This window comes from Lampris incognitus, chromosome 12 (genome assembly GCF_029633865.1).
Source record: "Lampris incognitus isolate fLamInc1 chromosome 12, fLamInc1.hap2, whole genome shotgun sequence".
In the NCBI taxonomy this organism is placed as follows: Eukaryota; Metazoa; Chordata; class Actinopteri; order Lampriformes; family Lampridae; genus Lampris; species Lampris incognitus.
Window position 1 is genome coordinate 23,860,186 of NC_079222.1, and position 27,373 is coordinate 23,887,558.

General features: G+C 41.3%; 1 protein-coding gene across 1 annotated transcript; it reads left to right on the forward strand.

Annotated features, from left to right (window-relative positions):
• The first annotated feature begins 3,098 nt into the window (after nt 1-3,098).
• Nucleotides 3,099-25,985, forward strand: fubp3 (far upstream element (FUSE) binding protein 3). The gene is made up of 15 exons (XM_056290423.1): nt 3,099-3,153; nt 3,283-3,364; nt 3,809-3,855; nt 3,985-4,056; nt 6,025-6,082; nt 6,317-6,482; nt 11,916-12,014; nt 12,293-12,364; nt 12,479-12,581; nt 13,704-13,804; nt 20,082-20,211; nt 23,975-24,161; nt 24,699-24,775; nt 25,682-25,732; nt 25,885-25,985. Exons 1-15 carry the CDS (start codon nt 3,099-3,101, stop codon nt 25,983-25,985), a joined length of 1,401 nt encoding a protein of 466 aa, XP_056146398.1.
• Nucleotides 25,986-27,373: the final 1,388 nt, after the last annotated feature.

Sequence of the window (27,373 nt, forward strand, 5' to 3'; positions counted from 1 at the left end):
GAGCGGCACGGTGGTGCAATGGTTAGCGCAGTCGTCTGATAGCAAAAAGGTCCTAGGATCGAACCCCGGGATTGTCCAACCTTGGGGGGTCAAGGGGGGGGTCATTCCAGGTCATCCTCTGGAGTTTTTAACTAGATTGTTTTATATAATCTTGGAAAGTGAGAGGATGCCAGAGGAGTGGAGAATTGTACTGAAGCGATTTTCAAGAATACGGGTGATGTGCAGAGCTGTTGTAACTACTGAGGTATAAAGGTGAACAACCACAGCATAGAAGATATGGGAAAGAGTAGTGGAAACTAGGGTAATAGGAGAAATGATGATTAGTGAGCAGCAGTATGGTTTCGTGCCACGAAAGAGCACTACAAATGCGATGTTTGCTTTTAGAATATTGATGGAGAAATATAGATAAGGTCAGAAGGAGTTACATTGTGTCTTTGTGGAGGTAGAGAAAGCATATGAGAGGATGTCAAAACAGGAGGTGTGATATTGTATGAGGAAGTCGAGAATGGCAGAGAAGTATATAAGAGTGATGCAGGATATATATGAGGGCAGTGGGACAGTGGTGAGGTGTGCGGTTGGAATGATGGATGGGTTCAAGGTGGAGGTGGGATTAAATCAAGGATCGGCTTTGAGTCCTTTCTTCTTTGCAATGGTAATGGACATGTTGACCAACGAGATCAGACATGAGTCTCCGTTGACTGATGTTTGCAGATGACAAACTCTTCATACTCTGACGACATGGATGACTACATGCTCTGTAGTGAGAGTAGGGTACTGGTTGAGGAGAGCCTTGAGAGGTGGAGGTATGCATTTTTGAGAAGAGGAATGAAAGTCAGTAGAAGAAAGATGGAATAGATATGTGTGAATGGGAGGGAGGACAGCAGAAAGTTGAGGATACAAGGAATAGAGGTGACTTTGGCATTTGCATTTAAATACTTGGGGTCAACTGTTCAAGTAACGGGGAGTGCGGAAGTAGGTGAAGAGCGCAGGGCAGGGTGGAGTGGGTGGAGAAGAGTGTCAGGACTGATTTGCGACAGAAGGGTACCAGCAAGAGTTAAAGGGGAGGTTTACAAGATTGTGGTGAGACCAGCCATTTTGTATAGTTTGGAGACAATGGCATTGACGAAAAGACAGGAGGCGCAGCTGGAGGTTGCAGAGTTGAAGATGCTAAGATTTTTGTTGGGAGTGACGAACAAGGACAGGATTGGGAACAAGTATATTAGAGAGACAGCTCTGGTTGGACAGTTTGGAGACAAAGCAAGAAAGACAAGATTCAGATGGTTTGGATGTGCACAGGAGAGATGCTGGGTATATTGGGAGTAGGATGCTGAGCATGGAGATGCCAGGCAAGAGGAAAAAGAGGAAGGCCAAAGATGAGGTTTATGGATGTGGTGAGGGAGGACATGCAGATTGCTGTCACGACAGGAAGATTCAGAGGACAGGGAGTGAGGTGGAAATGAAAGAGATGGAAGAGATGGAAATGAAAGATCTGCTGTGGTGACCCCTAACGGGAGCAGCCAGAAGTGGTAGTAGTATTTAGAATAGGGGAAAAAATAAGGAATATATATATATATATATATATATATGTGTGTGTGTGTGTGTGTGTGTGTGTGTGTGTGTGTGTGTGTGTGTATATATATAAATAGAATATAAGAGCAGTATACATATGTTAAGTCAGATCTATGTACACTACCGTTCAAAAGTTTGGGATCACCCAAACAATTTTGTGTTTTCCATGAAAAGTCACACTTATTCACCACCATATGTTGTGAAATGAATAGAAAATAGAGTCAAGACATTGACAAGGTTAGAAATAATGATTTGTATTTGAAATAAGATTTTTTTTACATCAAACTTTGCTTTCGTCAAAGAATCCTCCATTTGCAGCAATTACAGCATTGCAGACCTTTGGCATTCTAGCTGTTAATTTGTTGAGGTAATCTGGAGAAATTGCACCCCACGCTTCCAGAAGCAGCTCCCACAAGTTGGATTGGTTGGATGGGCACTTCTTTGAGCAGATTGAGTTTCTGGAGCATCACATTTGTGGGGTCAATTAAACGCTCAAAATGGCCAGAAAAAGAGAACTTTCATCTGAAACTCGACAGTCTATTCTTGTTCTTAGAAATGAAGGCTATTCCATGCGAGAAATTGCTAAGAAATTGAAGATTTCCTACACCGGTGTGTACTACTCCCTTCAGAGGACAGCACAAACAGGCTCTAACTAGAGTAGAAAAAGAAGTGGGAGGCCGCGTTGCACAACTGAGCAAGAAGATAAGTACATTAGAGTCTCTAGTTTGAGAAACAGACGCCTCACAGGTCCCCAACTGGCATCTTCATTAAATAGTACCTGTTAGAGCCTGTTTGTGCTGTCCTCTGAAGGGAGTAGTACACACCGGTGTAGGAAATCTTCAATTTCTTAGGAATTTCTCGCATGGAATAGCCTTCATTTCTAAGAACAAGAATAGACTGTCGAGTTTCAGATGAAAGTTCTCTTTTTCTGGCCATTTTGAGCGTTTAATTGACCCCACAAATGTGATGCTCCAGAAACTCAATCTGCTCAAAGAAGTGCCCATCCAACCAATCCAACTTGTGGGAGCTGCTTCTGGAAGTGTGGGGTGCAATTTCTCCAGATTACCTCAACAAATTAACAGCTAGAATGCCAAAGGTCTGCAATGCTGTAATTGCTGCAAATGGAGGATTCTTTGACGAAAGCAAAGTTTGATGTAAAAAAATCTTATTTCAAATACAAATCATTATTTCTAACCTTGTCAATGTCTTGACTCTATTTTCTATTCATTTCACAACATATGGTGGTGAATAAGTGTGACTTTTCATGGAAAACACAAAATTGTTTGGGTGATCCCAAACTTTTGAACGGTAGTGTACATGACAAGTGAATTGCACAGACTTTTAACCCAACTCGGATGCTCTTGGCCTTACTCTCCTTCCACCTGATGTCTTGCACACACAGTATATCAACCTTCCTTCTCTCCATCATGTCAGCCAGCTTTTCCCATTACCAGTCATATAGTGACAACATTTAAAGTTATAAATCTCACCACACTCCTACCCTTCCTCCTCTCCCACTTCCTCTGGACATGCCTTCCCCAGTATCAGTAGCGGTCATTGATAACCTGGGCTTCAACCAATCCAGTATGGAAATCTGATTTATGATCTGCATATATGATTTGGCAAATAATTTATGCCCTTCCTGATGCAACTCTCCCCATTTATCCAGGATTGGGACCAGCACTAAGAATGCACTGGCTTGTGCATCCTCAGTTGCTGGGTTAAATGATTGTAAATATCAGTTTAGAATAAAGAGATTTGGTTCACCCATCAGAGACAAAAGCACTGCCACAAGGTAACTCCATTGTGTAACAGCAGGCGGTGTACATTACTTTCGTTGCGCATACTTAACGTTGCCGTGGCGCTATCTGTACAATCCAGGGATGTTTGCTGTGGACACAGCATTTAAGTTGAGCTAAAACTCCTAGTGTAATTGTTTTAAATAATAAAAACAATGATAAATTAATATCATTGTATAGTAATTGTTGAAACACTGTAACCCCTACCACCACCACCACCCATTACAACATCAATCCATCCATCTATCCACTGCACTGAAAGTCCAAGTTTGTCTGTCTGTACACTTATATCTATATATGCTAGTCCTTCTTAAATTCCAAAGTTATTTAGCATGTTAAACGTCTCACATATCATTTTATTTTACATGGCTTAAGGTTATCCGTGCATTATCAGTATGCTTGTAAGTCAACCAGTGCCATTGATCATATTGCTTTCATAGGGTTATTACAGAATACTTCCAAGTGCCTGAGAAAATGGTGGGAGTAGGTATGTATCAACCACAGTCCGTTCTAGTCTTTGAAACGCTAATTGCCAGTATTGACAGTATGCTACCACATAATTATGTTATTGCCTTGGGCCAACTTTATGTTTACCTACCCGTCTCTCATTCAATAGTCATTGGAAAAGGAGGCGAGCAGATCTCAAGGATTGAGTCTGAATCAGGTTGTAAGATTCAGTTTGCTAAGGGTAAGATCTTTTACAGTCTTTTTGTTAATATGGCTATTAAAATCTATATTATACCCAACTAGATGCCGTGGTTGTCAGGCCACTTATCATTATGTGTAGGGCTTGATTAGCTTTTTTATTATGTCTTCATGTATGCTCAATAATCCAGGTAAGGAAATCACAAAGTTAAATCAAAGAAGGTTGAATCAGTTCATCTGGACAGGACATGTGTTGACAGAAACGTTTCATCACTCATCTAAGTGACCTCTTCAGTCTACACTTACTTGCAGGTGTCCCCACCCTACCAATACCGTTGCATAACGACCGAAGCCAATGATCAGTTTCATATGCAAATAGGCGTGACCATTAACTAGAGTTTCAATGGCCATGTGTACTATTCACAGAGGATTTGGGAATGTTTGCAATCACAGCATTGTAAGATGGCGACAGATGTCCTCTTAGCTCCCACCTTCACCCCTCACCCCACCCCTCAGTTCAGGGATGGTCATTTCCTCTTCACATGGATGGCCTCTTTTACTCCCTGTTCAAAACCAATATTCCTCCCCATCAAGGATGTGCACATCCTCATGCTTGAAAGAGGATGAGGTTTGTAGATAGGTGTCGACTGCGGAGTCCTGGCCTGACGTGTTAGCTTTTCTGTGTTGTGCCATCCTCTTAGCCAGCGTCTGTTTAGTTAATCCAATGTACAAGTCAAGGCAATCCTCCATACACTTAACATCATACACTATATTGCTCTGTTTGTGCAGGGGAACCCGATCCTTGGGGTGGACCAAATTGGTCCAATTGGGGTTTGAATTAAGTTATTATCCTTATTAATAATAAAAATAACATTATTATTATTATTATTTATATTATTATAAGCGAATGAGACCATCAGCAACTAGATTAGATGTTGCCATATGTGTTAACTATGTGATTTCTACTAATTGTCTCCGGGTCAGATCCCTTGCAAAATTTGACTAAATGATGTACGGCATGCAGATGGCATACATATTCGCAATTAGATCAATCTCAGAATCCAGAAGCTAAATCGTCTGATTTAGCTCTGGAGACAGTGGCCAATATTTCAGAGCTTCCAGTGTAGCTGCTGGCTGTTCGCTTCCATTTCCTATGAAGACTTCCTCTGCCGTGTCATTGTTTACAGAAGGATGAGATGCGAGAAAGGACATGCAGGTACAAGAGGTGTGAGAAAGATGCAAGATTGATGCTTGAGATGCGAGAAAGATGCTTGAGATGTGAGAGATGTGAGAAAGATGCTTGAGATGCGAGAAAGAAGTTGGAGTTGAGAGACGATGTCTATGACTGGATTTTGTCACAAATAATCGACATGTGTCAAACGTTTCTCCACACAATACACAAACATTGACACTTCTTGTAGGTACAAATTACATTTTGGCCAATGCGTTCTGCCTCTTTCGCTCCCCACACGGACTGTTACCAACATGCAACCAAAGCATGTTCCTGTAGAAATTGCGACCTACGCAAACATGATTGGTCCATACTAATAGGACTTAAATAGAAATGGAAACCAAAATGTTCCGATACCAAAATCTTGTCCCATATCTATAGACTCTCTCTCTCTCTATATACAAAAATCTTGTCCCATGTCTATAGACTCTTGTATTTGACACACCATCACAATAAACTCCAACAAGTTGAATCAGTTCATCTCAACACAATGTTTAGTCTCCCACTAAATGTGTCCAGATGAACTGATTCAACTTTCTGGGATTTCCTTAACTGGATTATTGAGCATGCATCAAGACATCAAAATAAGCAGCTTTATTACAACATTAGTCAATTTTTATTACGTTGATTCACCTTTTGTATGTTAGAGGTAGAGTGGGTATTTAAGTATTTGTTTTATATTTGTTTGTGCATGAATATTTCATGAAGCTTACATTTTCTGTACTGTATCTCTATGAAGTTATGTTGTGTTTGGTGTGCCTGCTCATTCTTTTTCCACAGGCAGTGGATACATGCCGGACAGGCCCTGTACTCTGACCGGAACTCCAGAGGGCATTGGGTAAGTTTCAGCACTCTGGCTTTGATATGGATAGACTGAAATCTATCTGTTCTGCAGAGGAGAGAATAATGCAAAACGATTGAATTTCACACTCAATTGTAGTGAAGTTTTGTTTTGTTTTGGGTTTTTTTGGGGGGGGGGGGTTACATTTCCTCAAATCTGTCAAATCTATGAAGTCATTTAAAAAATAGTCAGACCTAGATCTCCTCTTTTTTCTGTTCACTCAATCACCAGGCAGGCCAAGAGGCTGTTGCATGATATTGTGCAACAATGTATTCAGTATGATGGTGGCTTCTATTATGAGATGGATGGCAATGGTGCTGTCCAACATATTCTAATCCCAGCCGACAAAGTTGGTATGGTCATTGGCAAGCGAGGAGTGACCATCAAACAGCTCCAGGTATAGTAACAGGACACATCACTTGTAGCTGAATATACTTAACATATATCAATCAATCAATCAATCAATCAATCAATCAATCAATCAATCAATCAATCAATCAATCAGTCAATCAATCAAGTTACATTTTATATAGTGTTTTTCTATAGCCAATGAAGAAGCAGTTGTAGTTTTAACTTGACTCCTTTAGTTCTTGTGTCATGCATCACAACTGCCAGAAATAGTTACCTACCAGATCTTGGAAATCAGTTTCACTTTTTCTTAGTTACAAACCTGAATAGTCTGAATAGTTACATGTTGTGATGTTCAGTATTAGGGGACTACACCTTTAAGGACACAGGGAATTATGGGATAGTAAAACAGAGCAGCCACGGGAGCGGGAAGGTAGACTAGGGTCAGTTGGATTATGAGCACGTGATGCATGGAGCGAAATAAACATGCCTAAGTTCGACGGCTAATTCAGAAACGGTGTTATCATCTGTGAGAGTGAAAAGTAGATCATTACACATGTAGACAGTACTAATACTATCTATCCTATCACTGCCATATTAAAAGAATCATTATTGTGAAAAATGCGCATTTCCTAGTTGGGGGGCCTTTGAGATGTATATTAGCAACTGAAATTTTTAAAACTTGAGGTTTGAGTGGTTATTAAAAATAGTCAAAAGCTTCAATAAAATCAGATCAGTAATAATTTTGAAAATGGTAACATGATATATGTCATTGATTTGTTTCTTGTCATACTTGTCATATTTCCTGACAGCTTGTACCCAACCATGCTGCTAATGTTTTTACTGCAACACTGAATACTAGTTTCTTGTATCCTAATAACAAGTATAGATCTACAATTAGCTAATTCTAGTCAATTTGCTAAAAGTGCAGCTAGCTCAAACATGGCAGCAGTCCTGGTTGTGTAATACATGGATGTCAACCTACCTTAAAAGTAAGTTTACACAATACAAAAGACTGCTGTTAGACCCACTTAGACCCTGCCCCCCCCCCTATTAATTCATGTTTCCTGATATACAATAGTCTTGCCTCTGGCACTGTTCCATTAGGCTTAAAAACTCCTGCATTATCTCTTATTTTTAAGAAGCCTGCTCTCAATCGAACTGTGTTAAACAACTGTTGACCAATATCAGCTGTCTTTGTTGGTGAAACTACTTGAAAGAGTAGTTGCTTCCCAGCTGCAGTACCACCTAGTTTCTAATGATCACTTTGACTATTGCAGTCTGGTTTTCTCTTGCTCAACAGCACTGTGACAGTTCTCTGGGTTTTTAATGAGCTTCTCTTCTCTGCTGACTCTCGTGCCCTTAGTATTCTCTGCCTTGATCTTCTTCTTTTGGCTGCTCGCTTTAGGGGTCGCCACAGTCGATCATCCATTTCCATCTATTCCTGTCCTCTGCATCTTCCTCTGTCACGCCAGCCACCTGCATGTCCTCCCTCACCACACCCATAAACCTCCTCTTTTGCCTTCCTCTTTTCTTCTTGCCTAGCGGCTCTGTATTCAGCATCCTTCTCCCAATATATCCAGTATCTCCCCTTTGCATATTTCCAAACTATCAATCTTGCCTCTCTTGCTTTGTCTCCAAACCAACCAACCTGAGCTGTCCCTCTAATATACTCATTCCTAATCTTGTCCATCTTTGTCACTGCCATCAAAAATCTTAGCATCTTAAACTCTGCCACCTCCAGTTCCACCTCCTGTCTTTTCATCAGTGTCACCTTCTCCAAAACATACAATATAGCTGGTCTCACTACCATCTTGTAAACCTTCCCTTTCACTCTTTTTGGTACCCTTCTGTCATGAATCACTCCTGACACTCTTCTCCACTCACTCCACTCTCTTCTTCATCACTGCTCCACACTCCCCATCACCCCAAGTATTTAAACTCATCCTCCTTTGCCACTTCTACTCCTTGAATCTTCACCTTTCTGCTGCCTCCGTCTTGTTCACGCATAGTATGTGTTGTGTCTAGCCCCTACTGACTTTTATTCTTCTTCTCTCCAGTGCATACCACCACCTATCCAGGCTCTCCTTAACCTGCTCTGTACTCTCACTACAGATTACAGTGTCATCCGCAAACAACGTAGTCCGCGGAGAGTCCTGCCTGATCTTGTCCGTCAACCGTCATTCCTACTGCACGCCTCACCACTGTCACGCTGCACTCATACATATCCTAAACCACTCTTACATGTATGTCTTTGGAAACACACACAAATGTCTTGCTTGTTGCCAAAATCATATAACCAACAAGTTTTGGCTTGTTCAATGTGATGGGATCTATATCTTTCTATGAGATGAGCTCTTAGACAGAGCTCTAACCATATCAGAAATCTTTGGACATTTTCATGTAGTGTGTTCATGTAGTATTCACAAGGTCATTCTTATGACTGACCAATAGGCATGACATGCCTGTGCACAGCACAACACTGAATATAATACTAAATGTAAATGATAGTGAAGGGAAAGTGTTCCTTAGCCAAGCGGAGAACCGCTTTTTGTCCTCCTTTTATTTTTCTTATTTTTCTATGCAAAACACAGGCACCATCCGAGTAACAGCTTTTTTTTCAAGCCGTGTTTTTAAGTGACACATCCCGTCATAATGTTGTTCAGTCAGTGGGCGTAGCCTCAAGCCAAATTCTGTGTGTGCCATCAGAATTCCTGCCTGTCCAGGTGATATCAAAATTTTAATCTAGTCACATTGCAGGATGTGACCAATCCTTTATTTCTCTGAATTCACTCCAGCAGTAATAGAGGCCACAATCTCACAAATGAAACCATCTACACCCACCCCTGACCCTATTCCTACTGCCTTGCTGCAACTGTGCACTCCTGCTTTCAGCTCTCACATCACCCTGGTCATCAACCAGTCACTACAATCTGACCATGTCCCCCTAGCACTCAAAACTGCTGTAATTATCCCTCATCTCAAAAAAACCCACCCTGGACCTATCTCCCATTGGACTGTAGTTGGCCAAAACTTTTGGGCCTCCCCTTCCTATGCAACGTCCTGGAAAACCCATTGCAGCTCAGCTACTGGACCACCCTAACCACAACAACCTCTTCAAACATTTCCAGTCTGGTTTCAGGCCTGCTCACGGCATTGAGACGGCCTTACTCAGGGTCACCTATGATTTTCTACTGGCGGCTGGCAATAGCTCCACCTCAATCCTGATCCTGCTTTACCTCAGCTTAGTGTTTGACACCATAGACCACTCTATCCTCCTTGATCGCCTCCGGGAGTACATCGGGCTCACCGAACTAGCCCTCAGCTGGTTCAGTTCATACTTAACGAACAGGACTGAGTTCATCTCCGAAGGGGCATCAAAGTCCCAGACCCACTCTGTTTCCTGTGGTGTCCCACAAAGATCCATCCTTGGCCCCATCCTGTTCATCCTCTACATGCTCCGCCTCGGCCGTGTCATCAGCCATCATGAAATATAATTCCATTGCTATGCTGATGATGTACAACTGTACATCAAAACTGCCCAAAGTCCCTCTGCTGCCTTCACACCACTCAGCATTTGCCTCAAGGAGTTCAAGGCAGGGATGAAGCACAACTTACTGCAGCTAAACTGCAGCAACACCAAGGCCCTTCTCATTGGCACACCTCACCAAGTTAAAATTTCTCTCACAATCCCCCTCACCATTGCTGGCCAAACCATCTCCCTCTCCTCCTCAATCACCAACCTCGGTAACAAATTTGACCCCTTCCTAACCTTTGACATCCACATTAACCATCTCTGCAAAGACTCATTCTACCTCCTTAAAAACATTGCCAAAGTCTGTCTCACCCTTGCTGACACCGAGAAGCTCAGACACGCCTTTGTCTCCTTGAGGCTGGACTAATGCAATGCACCCTTTTTTGGGGGGGATTTTTTCCCCCTTTTTCTCCCCAATGTATCCGGTCAATTACCCCACTTTTCTGAGCCATCCCGGTCGCTGCTCCACCCCTGTGCCAATCCAGGGAGGGCTGCAGAATACCACATGCTTCCTGCGATACATGTGGCATTATCAGCCACTACTTTTCACCCGACAGTGAGGAGTTTCCCCAGGGGGACATAGCATGGGGCGGATCATGCTATTCCCCCAGTTCCCCCTCCCCCCTGAACAGGCGCCCCGACCGACCAGAGGAGGCGCTAGTGCAAGCGACCTTGACACATACTCACATCCGGCTTCCCACCCGCAGACACGGCCAATTGTGTCTGTAGGGATGCCCGACCAAGCCAGAGGTAACACAGGGATTCAAACCGGCGATCCCCATGTTGGTAGGCAATGGAATAGACTGCTGTGCTACCCGGATGGCCCTACTGCAATGCACTTTTCATAGGCCAGGGTCCTGATGAGAGTGCGGAAACACCATCATATCAGCCCCATGCTGGCTTCATACATAGTTTAAATGGGAATGAAAACTAGTTCTGTCTGTGGTGCTGCTAGTCAGTACCCTATGTAAGAAGTATGGTTTCTGATGTTACTAGTACAATAATTGCAACTAGTGGCTAAAAAATGAAAGACTAGTAAGGTCAAAATCTTTTATAAACAACAGGCTTCATTCAGCTCATAGGACAATATGTCCAACAGGTTTTGAAAAGTATTATTTACAGTTAAGAGGCTGTTTATTATTATTTACCTTTGTCCATGTTTTAAAGTAAAGAGTTTAATATAATTCAGCAATATATCCATGGTGATAAACAAATAGGCTCAGGTAAATGATAAAAGAATGTGCTATGATTATTTGACTACATACAGTCAAAAGGCGCAGAATAAAATAAAAAGCATCCATTTTCCACCATGCTGGAGCATGGTGCAAATATATTTATGTTTATATATTTTGTTCTTATTTCTATTTCTTATTTTTTCTTTTATTTCTATTTGTTTCTGTTTTTCTTGTTTCTATTTTCTTATCTTGTGTCTTGTTAGTTTTTAGTTTTTTCTTTACTAGCACATGAGTGTCTGTAATAGGACCCAATTTCGACTCGGGGATGAATAAAGTATTCTGATTCTGATTCTGATAGAGGTGCTTCTGAACTGGACTTACACAAGCTACACTCATGTGAGCTTTGATATTTTATTATAAACATGTTCAAACTACATTTCACTCAGGTAATGCAAATGAGGTCAAGAAGTACAGATGGCTAATCAGACTGGCAAATTTCCCAAGTCGAGAACCCAAGTCAAAGGTGCCAGATAGTGTTCGAGTTTTCCACAAAACTGTCTATGCATTTCTATAGGACTAGCACTTGTGTGGTTGTACATGCTATACCCCAAAGTGGCTGCATTAGTGCTTGGCCGCCTGAATTGCTTCTTGCAGCAATCTTTGCGTGGTATTGGTATATCAACAAAACAATGTAAAATCTATTCTTGGAAGACTTAGGTCATCTACCATTTATTTAAGTTTTATTGGCTCTTATCTGATTGTACATCCACAGCAAATAAGTGGAGCTGAAATGATGATGATTCAGAATGAATCAGTGCCCACTGGAACTGACAAGCCCCTGAGAATTGCCGGAGATCCCTACAAAGTTCAGGTCAGTCTCAAAGCTCACAGTGTGTTGACACTTTTCTGGTGAATACTCAATTTTACACTTTCTATGTTTTGAGCATTGCATTCTTAAATCTGAATATTGCCTTTGCTTATTTGCTTTATTTTTTTCTCTATTGAGAATTTTTGGTAAAGAGTACAAGTACCTTTTCTTTGCACCACCCAAATCATGTTGGCCCATAAACACACAGTAGGAAAGCATATTGCTTTTGAGAAAATTTAATTAATTCTAATGACTTTCCTGTGGTCTGCATGCCACTCCAGCAAGCCCGGGAGTTGGTGATGAAAGTGATGCAGCACCAGGAAAATTTTGGGTGTGGAGGTTGCAGTCTGGATGTAAGTGTTTGCCTGCTTCCCTTAATTTGGAGAGAGAGAGGTTTATTTTGATGAATTCAAACAAAAACAGATATTAGAGCATATGATTCAAACTCTCCATTTTTTATTTTTCAGGTTCCTGTGCCCAGATTTGCTGTTGGTATCATCATTGGCAAGAAGGGAAGAATGATCAGGAGGATTCAGAATGACGCTCGGGTTAAGATCCAGTTTAAACAAGGTCAGAAGACAGAGCAGATCTAATGGTAAAATGGAGAAATAGAAGATAAAATCAGTATTCTGTCTAGTTAAGTCTAAACATGTTTCAGATTTTTTCGGGGGAGGGGTTTTTCCCCCTTTTTCTCCTTGGTTCCACTTGGCCAATTACCCCACTCTTCCGAGCTGTCCTGGTCGCTGCTCCATCCCCTCTGCCTATTCAGGGAGGGCTGCGGACTACCACATGCTACCTCCGATACATGTGGAGTCACCAGTCGCTTCTTGTCACTTGACAGTGAGGAGTTTTGCCAGGGGGACGTAGCGCATGGGAGGATCACACTTTTCCCCCCTGTTCCCCCTCCTCCCCGAACAGACACCCTGAATGACCAGAGGAGGCGCTAGTGCAGTGACCAGGATACATACTCACATCCAGCTTCCCACCTGCAGACACAGCCAATTGTGTCTTTAGGGACGCCCGACCAAGCCGGAGGCAACACGGGGATTTGAACCGGGATCTCCGTGTTGGTAGGCAATGGAATAGACTGCTATGCTACCTGGACGTCCCAACATGTTTCAGATTTAATGAAATTCAAATTTTTATTTGAAAAGTTGAAGCGCTGGTTCGTTTGACAAGACATTTTTTTAGGTGCCATTTTCAGTCATCCTTGTCCCTCAATTGAGGCAGCACACATGGGGGTTGTCTGTCTATTAAGACCAAAACAAACTATATTATCTTCCAAAATACGTTTAAATGGCTTGGTAGTCTGAAATGAGAGGCTTTTGAGGTGTCGATCTCAGCTGCTCTCCCAGAATCTAAAGCTGTAACGATGTCAGCCAGTTATCGTTATAGAATCAGTGTCACCAGTGGAGGTGTTCTGGACAGAGCCTGGTAGTCACTATAATACAGAGGAAGTTTAAGTGGAACAAAGTTAAAATTTTTAAAAAAAAGCCACAGAATTAGTGAGCTATCTATTCTTGACTATCAAATGTCTGCTGACAAGGTTTGGGTTTAAGGATCCAAACTTGTAGGCAATAGGACAGAAAAGACAGAAAATCGTATATATGGATCACTGCATTTGTAGCCCATTAGTATTTATTAATGTGTATCCCATAAGCAAACCCTGCTGCCCTCTTATTTCCTGTCCAGATGATGGGCTCAGTCCTGAACGAATTGCCATGGTGATGGGCCAGCTTTACCGCTGCTACTATGCGGGCTACATCATCACTCAGCTGGTTGATACAGCACAGGTATCACAGATCCCAAGCACATTTACCTTTGGCTAAGATTTCTCTGAAGATTTCATTTTGTTACTTTGTTGATTGTATTTTATTCATATTGACTCAACAAATTAGTTCCTCTGCTATTGTAAAGCTACTCAATCAAGCTCTTTTGACTTTACAACTAACCCACCATGCATCTGTCTTCAGCCAAGTGCCAGGATATCACTATACCAACTCTGTCTTGCATGGATAATGAACTGAGTCATCTTTGTTTTTCTATGAAATGTGGTCTCTGACTGAGATAAAGTTCTAACCATATTAGAAATCTTAAGAAATGTTCATGTAGTGTGTTCATGTAGTGTTCACAAGATCATCCTTACGACTGACCAACAGGCATGACATACCTCTGCACAGCACAACACTGAATATAATACTAAATGTAAATGATATTGGTAAAGGGGAAGTTCCTCTGCCATGTGGAGAGTACCAAGGCACGAGCTTGGCATGTTTTTAACCTTCATATGCTTTTTAACCTGTAGACATCAGCAAACTAACTAAAATGGCCAAGGTATAATTAGTTATTCTTTAATGACAGACTCAGCATCAGCATTGGTGTCAAAGGGATAGTATTCTTCTTTGTCCAAGATGATCAGCCTGGCTGGGAACTGAAGATTGCATTGGACATCCAAAGCCCATAGTTGCCATCTCACTGGCTTATATATATAGGAGATGAGCCTTAGAAACCTCGGCACTCTAGTCAAGGGAGAAAAATCTCAGCCTTTGAGCCACATTGTATTTGGTGGCATCGCTCAGTAACACATACATGGCCACTGAGAGTCTCTTTTCCATATACGTAACTCCACAAACATGTCACTGAGGAAGTAGGAGAGAGTAGAGTCCTCAAGACCTGCTTTGATGTCAGTAATATGAACGTTATTCTGACTTGATCGGTCCTCCACGTCTGTCAGCTTCAACTTGACGGCATTGTAGTTTTTCGAAAAATCCTTAAAGACTTGTCCAAGTTGACGAGTCTGTCCTCACTGTAGGAAAGTGCAATTTTCTCAGTGATAGCTGAGGTATGTCCTATTATCTTAGCTTAGTTAGCCTAAGACCCCTTATAATTTGATTTTCAAGACCATCCAAAAGAGATCAAATATCTGAGGGTGAAGTTACGGTTTCAGTTGCTGGACTTACACAAGCTACACACATGTAAGCTTTTATACTTTATTATAAACATTTTCAAACTACATTTCACTCAGGTAATGCAAATGGGGTCAAGAACTACAGATGGCTAATCAGACCATTGAATTTCCCAAGTCAGGAACCCAAGTCAAAGGTGCCAGATAGCGCGAGTTTTCCACAAAACTGTATGCATTTCTATAGGACTAGCACCCATGTGGTTGTACATGCTATACCCCAAAGTGGCTGCATTAATGCTTGGCCGCCTTAATTGCTGCTTGCCGCAATATTTTGAGTGTTATTGGTACATCAACAATTAGAAGAATGTAAAATCTATTCTTGAAAGACTTGGGTCATCTTCCATTTGTTTAAGGTTTATTGTCTCTTAGACTTAGACTGCTTTTATCTGTCATTACCTTATATGCATGTCTCATACATACAAGGGGATTAAATTATGTTTCACAAGGACCTCAGTACCACATTATCTGATTGTACCCCCACAGGAGATGACTGGAGCTGAAATGATGATGATTCAGAATTATACAGTGCCCACTGCAGCATACGAGCCCCTGAGAATTGCTGGAGATCCCAACAAAGTTCAGGTCAGTTTCACAAAGTTCACAGTGTGTTGCAATTTTTCTGGTGGACACTCAATTTTACACTTTCTATGTCTTAAGCATTGCATTCTCAAATCTGAATATTGCCTTCGCTTATTTGCTTTATTCCTGTCTCTATTGAGGATTTTGACTAAAGTGTACAAGTACCTTTTCTTTACATCACACAAATCATGTTGGCCCCTTAACACACAGTGGGGAAGCATATTCCTTTTGAGAATATTTCACTAATGCTAACGACTTTCCTCTGGTCTACATGCCACTCCAGGAAGCCCGGGAGTTGGTGAAATTCATGCAGAACCAGGGAGATTTTAGAGCTGGAGTTTTCACTCTGGATGTAAGTGTTTGTCCTCTTGTCTTAATTTGGAGAGAGGGGTTTATTTTGATTAATTCAAACAAAAACAGATATTGGAGCATAAGATTCAAACTCTCAGTTTTATTTTTCAGGTTCCTGTGCCCAGATTTGCTGTTGGTCTCATCATTGGCAAGAACGGGGGAATGATCAACAAGATTCAGAATGATGCAGGCGTTAGGATCCAGTTTAATAAAGGTCAGAAGACAGAGCAGATTCTAATGGTAGAATGGAGAAGTGGAAGATAAAATCAGTATTCTGTCTGGAGAAGTCTAAACATGTAGACCAAAGCAAACTATATTATCTACCAAAATATGTTTAAATAACTTTGTAGTCTGAAATGAGAGGCTCTCAAGGTGTCCATCTCAGTTGCTCTCCCAGAATGGAAAGCTGTAAATATGTCAGCCAGTTCAAATTATAGATTCAGTGTCACCAGTGGAGGTTTTCTGGACAGAGCCTGGTAGTCATTATAATTAAGAGGAAGTTTAAGGGAAACAAAGTAAAAAAAGAAAAAAAAATCTCATCCACAAAATGAGTGAGTTTCCTGTTCTTAACTATCAAATGTCTGGCAAACTTGTAGGCAATAGGACAGAAAATCTGTTATATATATATATATATATATATATATATACACATACACACACACACACACACATACACACACACGCACACACACACACGCACATATATATACATGTATATGCACACACACACACACATATATATATGTATGATCACTTTTCCAACAATTTTGCATTTGTAGCCATTAGTAATTATTAATGTGTATCCCATAAGCAAATCCTGCTGCCCTCTTATTTTCTGTCCAGATGATGGAAACAGTGCTGAACGAATTGCCATGGTGACGGGCCAGCTTGACCGCTGCTATTATGCGGGCTACCACATCACTCAGCTCATTAATATAGCACAGGTATCACAGATCCAAAGCATTTACCTTTGGCAAAGATTTGTCTGATGATTTAATTTTGATAATTGCTTTGTTGATTGTATTTTATTGGTCTTGACTCAAATTAGTTCCTCTGCTGTTGTAAAGCAACTCTTTCAAACAAGCTCTTTTGACTTTACAACTAACTCACCATGCAGCCATCTTCAGCCGAGTGCCAAGATATCACTATGACAACTTAATCTTGCGTCGATAATGAACTTAGTTAGACACTCTGAATATGGTTTTCCAAGATCTCAAATGCATGTCTTGCAGGGCTCGAGAGTAACTAACCGGGGACGATAGGAAATTTGTTTGGGACAAACAGATCTTCCCTGGGATGCTTCCGGGATGAAAGGGTTTTTTATATAATTTTGTATTTATTATTTTAGCTATTTATTTTTAACTATCGCTTAGCAAATGATAAACTTACTACACTGACTACAATCACTGACTACCATCGAGCGTGTCTTCTCATGCTGTTACTATAGTTACTATCAGTACTACTCAGCACGAGACCTGAAATGAACCTATGGTACTGGTCCAACTGTCCCCTCAGTCACAAACGGCTTGCTTGCAGGACCTCGCAAATATTTTGCGCTTGTTAAACGCAGCACAGATCGAGCATCAAGAGGGCATTGAATCTCCTTCATCGAACCAAAGTAGGCCTACAAACCCCAAGTCCCAGGTAAGGACAAATTTAAATAGATATATTTTTTATTAGTCATTGGATTGAAACAGTCTAGCCAGCTACTTGCTACTAGCTAGCTAATTTTAGCCAGGCGCACCGGTTAATAGCAGATTGGTCACGGCTGGTGAAATAATACATTGTTAATGAGGAAACTATTAATTACTTTCTCTAAAATGTGAGCATAGCAGCGCTACAGTCCACTGCTGCTCTGCAGCTTGCTGTCCGCACACACTGACCTACACACACACACACACAGTTAATTTCACTCTCAGACGTTAAGAGGAGCTGTGTGCTCAGACAGTATTTCTCTCCTGCCATCTAGAGCAGGTAGTACCCTGGACACAGTGAATGAAACATGGATATGTAGGCTAATAGTTCAATTTCTTTTGTTGTGACTTTTTTTCTATAGGGCTAGCAGATATCTTTTCACCTGGGAGCATTTTGACCAAATCAGATTAATTTATTTTATTTATTTATTTTTCTATTTCTCTGCAGAAACAAGGAGGCTCTGTCTGTGAAGCAAAACACAAAAGAAAATGTCTTCCTGAATGGAACCTTATTGTGATTTGTTCATATGTTCTTATGAAATTTTGTTTTTTGCAAGAAACTTCAATAAACACAGCTGTTTGAAGGAGAAGTTTTCTGATGTTTTCACAACAATCTGAAATAGATATTAGAGAGGGAATTATAACCTGTTTAACTTGCGTACACTAATTCTAAGCAGCTTGTAATACCCAAATAAAACTGCTACTGTCAAGATTTTTTCTTAATCAAAACAATTATTTAAATAAGAATACAATCATTTATTTCCTTATCAGTTAAACAGTGTGTTTTTTTTTGCAAATAACCACTATTGATGAAAATAACAAGTGAAAACACAACATTTAGTGTTTGGGAAGGTTTACACTGACTTTGTGACGGTTCAGATTGTTTTTTGGGATGGTTCTGGGACCGTGGTGAAAAAAGTCAGACTGGAGCCCTGATGTCTTGAATACATAATCATTAGGTGAGGAACAGAGGACTCCAGTTGATAAATGAAATGCTCACCATGAATTAGACAGAGATGCAACGTATCAATATTTTTGATGGTTGCTTCAGGGACCTGTCTCCAGGTGCATTTAAGTAGACTCTTTACCTTGGACAAATTTCAACTTGCTTTGGGTGTATGTCAAAATAAAAATGTCATGGCAGGATGTTTACATTATGTTGTGTTATGTAAGTGTTGTGATTGCGATGGTTTATCTTGGGGTTGTTATTTGTTCCTAGGATGCTTGTTTTATACTTATTGAGAGGGACACTGATTAGTTCAGGTATTGGCATTACAAAGGTAATAGGGTGTCCGGGTGGCGTAGCGGTCTATTCCGTTGCCTATCAATACAGGGATCATCGGTTCCAATCTCTGTGTTACCTCCGGCTGGGTCAGGCGTCCCTACAAACACAATTGGACCTGTCTGCAGATGGGAAGCCGGATGTGGGTATGTGTCCTGGTCGCTGCACTAGCGCCTCCTCTGGTTGGTTGGGCGATGTTAAGGGGGAGGGGAAACTGGGGAATAGCGTGATCCTCCCACGCGCTACATCCCCCTGGCGAAACTCTTCACTGTCAGGTGAAAAGAATCAGCTGGCGACTCCACATGTATCGGAGGAGGCTTGTGGTAGTGTGCAACCCTCCCAGCATCGGCAGAGGGGGTGGAGCAGCGACCGGGATGGCTCAGAAGAGTGGGGTAATTGAACAGCTACATTTGGAAAGAAAAAGGGGGGAAAGACCTGTAGTCTTTAAACCTTCAAGGTAACTTAATGTAAAAACAGTGCCTGTACCCACTCAGACATTTTCTAGATGATATGAAGAGGTTGCGAGTTAAAAAAACTGGAGCATGACAAAGCCAGACTCATCACAAGTTAGAAAGGAACTCCATGAGTATCAGTATCTTCTACTATGTCTACTATGATGTATGGCAACGGTGCTTTATCAACTCTTCTAAAGGAAATTAAGTTAAATGTTGTTTGCCTGATGATGAGAAAGGAAGGAAAGTCATTCACAACGTCAAGCTCACAGATGAATCCTATAATGACCTACCTACCCAAAACTTATACAGCATGTCTTGTACTCAATCACAGTATTTGATTTATATGTTGAAGTCAAGAAAATCCACATGACAGTGGAAAAACTTCTTAAATGACTGCAGCACTGATTTATGGAAAATATGAATGCATTTTCAGGAGTAAATACTGTAAATGACAGTAATTGATGCTTCGCTGCAGTTTGCACAATGACTAGATAAAACAATGTGGGATAGTCCATGAGAACGTGCTTTTGAATGAATCCAGGCTCTGTTAACACCCCTGACAGCTCATCTTCATTCTGGAGAAGTGAACTATTCATTGAAATTTGGTTAGTTCATGTTTATTTTTCCCCCACTAACGCTTAGTGACCTGTCAGTCAAATACCATATCAGGATTTTTGTGTTTCTCTGACTACCACACTGAAGTTATTTCCAGAGCTGTCTCTTCTTCTCTCATTCTCCTTATAGGAACGAGGTTTTTTTGGAGGTTTGCTTGCCCAACGAAGCCCCATGAATTATAGCTTGCCCCTGGCAAATGGACAGCACGAGATAACCTATGCAATACCTGCAGCTAAGTGTGGCCTCGTAATTGGAAGAGGTAAGGAAAGTTTTCTCATAGGTGAACCCTGTTTCAGTCGATGTTTTGCAATGATATAATCACATCTCTGTTGTAGGCGCCCTAATACTGTCTTTTTGTGCCCCAGTTACTGCTCGCGGTTCAGTACCTTGCTGTTGGCTTTCTGCACTTTTCAAGGAACTTCACCAACTTACCTGCAGTCTTATTAACATGCACACTCTTGCTGCTCCTCTTCTTCCTTCCTTCCTTTTTTTTTTGGCTGTTTTTCCCCCCTTTTTCTCCCTAATTGTACTTGGCCAATTACCCCACTCTTCTGAGCCATCCTGGTCACTGCTCCACCCCCTCTGCCAATCTGGGGAGGGCTGCAGACTACCACATGCCTCCCCGATACATGTGGAGTCGCCAGCCGCTTCTTTTCACCTGACAGTGAGGAGTTTTCCCAGGGGGACTCAGTGCGTGGGAGGATCACACTATTCCCCCCAGTTCCCCCTCCCCCTGAACAGGCACCCCCAACCGACCAGAGGCGCTAGTGCAGCGACCAGGACACATAGCCACATCCGGCTTCTCACCTGCAGACACGGCCAATTCTGTCTGTAGGGATGCCGGAGGTAACGCGGGGATTCAAACCACTGATCCCCATGTTGTTAGGCAACGGAATAGACCGCTACACTACCTAGACACCCCATCTCTTCTTTATTTCTGCCTCTGAAAGGCTACTGTATTCCCACTTCAAAAGGGCTGAGGTTTAGATCAATAATTTTCACTAACCTTGCCCCACAAGAGTGGAATTGTACTCAGGGCTGCATACTAATTTTATTTAAGAAAGGCTGAATAACCTTCCTTTTCTTGTCCTACTTTAATCCATATATTGTCCTTTGGCATGACTGTGACAATTGGTAAATGGACTGCATTTTATATAGTGCTTTTCTAGTGCTTTACAATTAATTTCTCATGTTCATCCACATACACACACACACACACTCTTACACTGATGACAATGTCAACCATGCAACCTGCTCTACCTCAAACCCACCACAAAGCCCCCAAATACTGATTTAGGTGTGATACTGATTTGTGGCATTGTCCACTTTATTCGTAATTAAAATCTCCTATTGCTCATGTCACTATTGGTGAGCTACCTGCTGTACATTTAAATGAAGTGCAGAACTGAATGTTGCACTTGACATGACCTGCAAGCTTGGCAATGCTACAGTTGATTTTCAGCACTTTAGGAAGCCTGTCTGTTGGCATATAGATCTAATGGCTCACTGTCTTGTAAATGTCTTTAGATAAGAATGTCTGCTAAATGAGAAGGTAAATGTTTTGTTTATGCTTTATCTGTAGTATTTTACTGTCTTTAGTACAAGTTGCAGATCAGTGTCTGGTTTCTAAGTATGAGGTCTTTTGCGTATTCCACCACATACTAACTTAACTGGCAGTCTTGGCAGAATCAAGCTATATATATATGAACAACCCAACATTATATAGCCAGCGTATTAGATGTTTTATCTTTCATAACTTAATGCCACTTGGTCTTCTGCCACTGCATGAAGCTGATGAAAAGAGTGGTGTGTGTGACCACCCTCCTATTCTTACCCCCAGGGCTCATGTATACAGCAAGTGGCATTCATTGGTTTCACTTAAGGCTTAATGATGGGGATAATGCATGTAATGTGACATTAATTGTTGAAGGTGCATAATAACAGCCCTCAATCATGTGGAAGGCTGCCTGGCATCTAATGAGGGTCTTTCAGCCCAATAGAGTGAAGCGAGGGAATGAAAAGGAGGAATTAGCTTATTGGCTATTCATGCCCACTCTATTGCCAGCTATTTAAAAGTCATTGACCACTGTGTTGGAAGAAGCCGGGTGTGTGCATGCGCAATGTGTGTGTGTGCAGATCCCTTTAGTGTGTCTGTGTGCGTGCTTGCAGTGGTGGGCGTGGTCCACAAGGGCCTCTTTACCTAAGATAAAAACACGGCAATAGAAATGTCAAGTGGCTTTTGTGCATGTAGTTGGGCGAGGGGAAACAAATAAACCTGGGCGTTGCGTCCCCCTCTCAATGCATTAGCATATGAACTAGCTCAATATGGTGGAGATGGCGGTGGGTCTGGGTGCTGTCAGCCATTCCTTAAGGGGTGCAGTGATTAATATCTTTACGATGCCATATGCAGCCCACTGCCCCTCTGTTTTGACCCCCCCAAATCTCCACACACTGCCTGTTGATGAATCAAGCCACCCACAAACCTGCTGTGATAAAGGCTCGAGTTCAGCGCAAGAAGCATAACAAGTAAACCATAGTGACTATATGTACAGTCCAATAATGACTAAACTCTCATAATGCAGTCTAATAAAGCTGGGTCAGATCTCAGCCTTGCTATATTTGGTTGATTTTGGATATTAACCTGCTTAGGCAGACTTTAAGTGGTTTAGTTGTCAAAGAAATAGGAACTCCTTTACATCCCCAGTCTGAAAATCAGTAAAAGACACTAAAAACACACAAAAAAACTAAAAACAACAATAACAAAAAAAAAAAAACTGTAAAAACTAAAAAAATTAAATTAAAAAAGAATGTAAAGCCTCTTGAGGCAAATTTGTAATTTGTGATATTGGGCTATACAAATAAAATTGACTTGACTTGACTTGAAAGGGATAACAACACTCTATGCTGAATAGAAAACATCACATACAGAGTGTGCCTTTTCTTTACAATGTTACAGTTTCATGTAGCAGACGCGTTTATCCAAAGCGACCTACATCTGAGTTAATACAACACAATCAACATTTACTTTTTCTTACTTTTTTTCTCCTTTGAAACCAGTTTTTTTTTCCACACCAGCACCTTACAGTCCACTTGCTTTGTCCAGAATACCATCACCAGTTGCACTTTTGTATCCCTCCCTTTTCTCTTGCTCACTAAACCAGTCTCATTAATAAGGCCGGTATTATCTGCCCTCACTAAAGCCTAGTCCATGAAATGAATAGTCAGGGTCTTCATTGCTCTCTGCTGTCTGACTAGAGGAGCTCATAATGGCTTCATTAAGGCAGAAGTTTCATTTGGTTGACAATGGGTTAATGGCCCATATGCAGTCCATTGGCAGCATGGAATAGGCTACGGGAAGGGGAGAGGTTTTTGATGAGCGTTTTCATTCTGAGGTCAGCCAGGGTCATCTAAGTGTCAGCCACCAGTGAACAAATGTGTAATTGATGTTGGGACAGCCCTGGTGTCCCCCCGGGAAGCACCCTCAGCCTTTTTCGTAGAAATGGGTGTCGGGGGGGGTATATTCCCTCATTCACCCTATTCACCCCCTCCCTTCATCACAGGGGACAACACAGTCAAGAATAAAAAGGGTAACAGAGAGACAAACGATATCCCAGAAGGAGGATACGCTTCAATTTTGTCCCTTTTCTTCTAGCAGCTATGTTTCATTTCTTCCTGCTGGTTTAATTACTTTCCCCACACGTCTAAATGCTGGCATCTGATTCATCAACTGGTGTGAGGGGCTCAGAATTGTCTCCTTTTGTCTCTTGATTTGCATGGATATTAAGATGGAATGGTTGAAAAGTAGTACGACACATGCTGTAATCTCATCATATAGCCCCATTAGGTTATCTCTTTTGACCGAGATGGTACGATGCTGAAGATGTAAGGGGGGAGTCTGAGAAAGTTTTCTTTATGAAGTGATTTGAAATGAGATTATTGAGGTTCTGTGCTTTCAAAACTCTAAAAAAAAACTCGAAACAAGTTCATACAGAAACTGAAATTTCGTGCTTGATTTTCCGCAGGTGGGGAGACCATCAAGAACATCAAACAGTTGTCTCGTGCCTATGTAGGGCTACAGAGAGACCCACCGATCAGCACCGACCCCAACCTGTGCATCTTTGTCATCCGAGGCACCCCTCAGCAGTTGGAGAAAGCCCGCCAGCTGATCGATAAGAAAGTTAATGTAGGTGGTCTGAGACTGGCCCCTGGGTACCCCCCAAAAAGCTATTGTCTGGACAGATATTCATGAGTCCACATGTCAATACAGGGACCTGCTGGGGTGAGCTTGGTTCCTGTGGTCCTAGTGGCAAGCAGGATGTCACTAGAGGTTAAACATGAAGAATCCATCAAATGGACTTAATGGAGTGCATCAGCACCCAGCCCTGCCCTCTGACCTTGCCTGTTGGTTTCTTTAAACACAAGTGTGGTCTCTCACTCTCCTCCTTTCCTTTCTCTGCTCTAGCCCTGTAGAAGGAGACACTACAGAAGTTTGGGTCTGAATCCCTTCAACCCAAACCAAACAACGTCTCAACAGTAAGGGTCCTTGCTGATTTTCTCCCTGACTGTCATATTAATATTTAAATTCACGTAAATATAATGTAGGTGATATTTAGGGTTTCTTTTTGCCTCCAAAAACATTGCCTGATTATAAAGTTATCTCCTGTGTAATAAGAATAAAGCGTGTTTGACTCAATATTGCCCAGACACTCCGATCATCGGGCCTTTTTGTCTGTGTTCACTTCACAGTTTTGCTCAGGCTTTTATGACTGGTATATGTGATGCATCATTTGACATATGGCGGCCGCTAGACCAGCAGAATCCCGGTAAGTTAATGGATAGTAATGCAGTGTTTTAGGGAGAAAAGAATATGGTTAGTTTTTTATACACTTATCCCTATGACCATTTAGTCTTCCCGTCACACGCAAGAGTTAAGTACTGTTTCTAAAAAAAAATGAAGAAGTTTTTCTTGTTTGATTTTACTGTTAGTCATTTTGGTGTTAGTGGTTCATACCCCCCCCCCTTTTTCTCCCCGATTGTACTTGGCCAATTACCCTATTTTCCGAGCCGTCCCAGTTGCTGCTCCACCCCCTCTGCCGATGCGGGGAGGGCTGCAGACTACCACATGCCTCCTCCGATACATGTAGAGTCGCCAGCCGCTTCGTTTCACCTGACAGTGAGGAGTTTTGCTGGGGGGATATAGCGCGCGGGAGGATCACGCTATTCCCCCCAGTCCCCCCCCCCAAACAGGCACCCCGACTGACCAGAGGAGGCAGTAGTGCAGCGACTAGGACACATACCCACATCCGGCTCCCCTACCCGCAGACACGGCCAATTGTGTCTGTAGGGACGCCCAACCAAGCCGGAGGTAACACAGGGATTCTAACTGGCGATCCCCGTGTTGGTAGGCAATGGAATAGACCGCTGTGCTATCCGGACGCCCTTAGTGGTTCATACTTAAGGGACTCTCAGCTCTTTGTTGGTTTGCAGTGTCCTGATAGAGATATAATAATATTCGCCATTTTATGGAGTATACGTTGCAAAAAAAATTCTCTTTGGTGCTTATATTTTACTTTTACATGTTTCATATAGTCTTAAGAAATTAAAGCTGATTTCATTCAGTGGCATTTTACCATGATGTTTTGTAATATTGTACCTTTCAAAAATCAAAAGAAATATCCTAACCAGTTTACTCCCAAGTATGCAGGCAGTAATGATACTTCTATTAACAGGCCTGCAGAACCAAGCCCCGCGCACTGGTCTGGAATATGGAAATGCCTGGGGTGAGTTTTACAGACATAAAACTGGTATTTGCCACTAACTACAATATCTAAAGTATAGACTCATCTTGAGATTATTTGTTGCTCTCCATAAGTTTTAGATGCATCTCCTGTCAACTAACTGCCCTTGTTCATCCTCTTGTCCTATTGTCCAGGTCAGGCAGCAAGCCCGGGTTCCCAGCAGAGCCCCAATCCTAGATACAGCCCCTGGGCCAACTACTGCAGACAGTCACTGACAGTTTTCAGCCAGGTATAGAACAGCTACAGTCTCCTGGTCTACAGGTGAGAAGTATTGACATTTCTCACCTACAGTAAAGGTATAATTTTTAAATTCTGTTATAGCAGACAGTTGTTAAACTCCCCTGAAAGGCAACCCTGGTGTATAAGTGAACAAGTGAGAAGTGACTTTTTGACAATTCGATGTACATCTTCTACAGGGTCGTTTAAGAAGATGCCGTCTCAAAACTTCAGCCACTGAACAGAAGCAAACCTTTCTGTAATAACGGTTTCTAAATTCACAATGCCTTGAAGTCTTTGTGAGAAACACTAGCTGTAGAATGACGTGTACATATAAAGATACCTTTAAATCAGGAAGATCTATTTGTTAATAAATGCTTAAAAGCACATTATCTGGGATATTTTTTTGTACTTGAGAGCGCTTTTGTCTTCTCTACATAGTTATTTTTGATTGATTATACTGTCAAAATAAAACCAGGAGTTTAACAACCAAATTGTAATATAATCTATTTTTTCAAGTTATGTCGCAATGAGATGGTAATTTTGGCTTAGCAGACTTGAAAGTCTTTGTATGTATGTAAAATGTTTGCGTTTTTTTCCCTTATGCATAATTCATTGAAAATAAACTGTGATGTTTTGTTACAAGAAATGTATTTTGTTACACAATAAAAGGGGGTGACGTCAACGAATGGCAATCAGTTCCTACTTTAATTTCTGATTGTTTGCTATTTATCATGGTCATTTTTTTTCCTATTTTTGAATAAGGTGCAATATTTAATTTCATTTTCGAAACAAAGATGGTCTCTAATAATATTTTGGAAAACCTTTATCTTATAGCTTTAGCATGTTGTTGGGTTATGTCTTTTCACATAAATCTAAATAATTTAATTTATGATCTAATTTAGAATTTATTTGGGGTGTCACACAGTTTGATTTTTATTTTTTGTTTTTTGCATTTTCTGTCTTGTAAAACTATGTATATATGTTAAAATATGTCATTAAATGGTTTATTTATATATTTTTTCCACTATCAGGAAAATTACCCCTCTATCACTGTTTGTTTTGTCATACCAAAATGTATAGTGTCTGTCTAATTTGAAATTTGATGTTGCATCTTGGTATCTGCAAGGCAGGGGACAGATCCAACTATTCGAGACTGTGTAATATATATATATATATATATATATATATATATATATTTTTTTTTATTTTTTTTTTTTTTTCATTTGAAGTATTATGATCAGAGATTTTGTCATGTGTACCAGCCAGTCCTCTAACGCCTCACTGAGTTCACACTGTGAAGTCACAGCAGTGCTTTGGACTCAGGTGTTCTGTCATTTCTACATCATGTCCTTGAATGTATAAGAAATGGTCATTCTGAAAAAGAAGAGGTTCTCGTGTTAACTT

What these genes read in the sequence shown, in the direction of transcription:
- fubp3 (XM_056290423.1), top strand. Translation starts at nt 3,099, where the DNA reads ATGCCTTCCCCAGTATCAGTAGCGGTCATTGATAACCTGGGCTTCAAC. An exon ending in TGACCATCAAACAGCTCCAG is followed by an intron (nt 6,483 to 11,915) that starts GTATAGTAACAG and finishes GTACATCCACAG; the next exon opens with CAAATAAGTGGAGCTGAAAT. An exon ending in AGCTGGTTGATACAGCACAG is followed by an intron (nt 13,805 to 20,081) that starts GTATCACAGATC and finishes TTCTCCTTATAG; the next exon opens with GAACGAGGTTTTTTTGGAGG.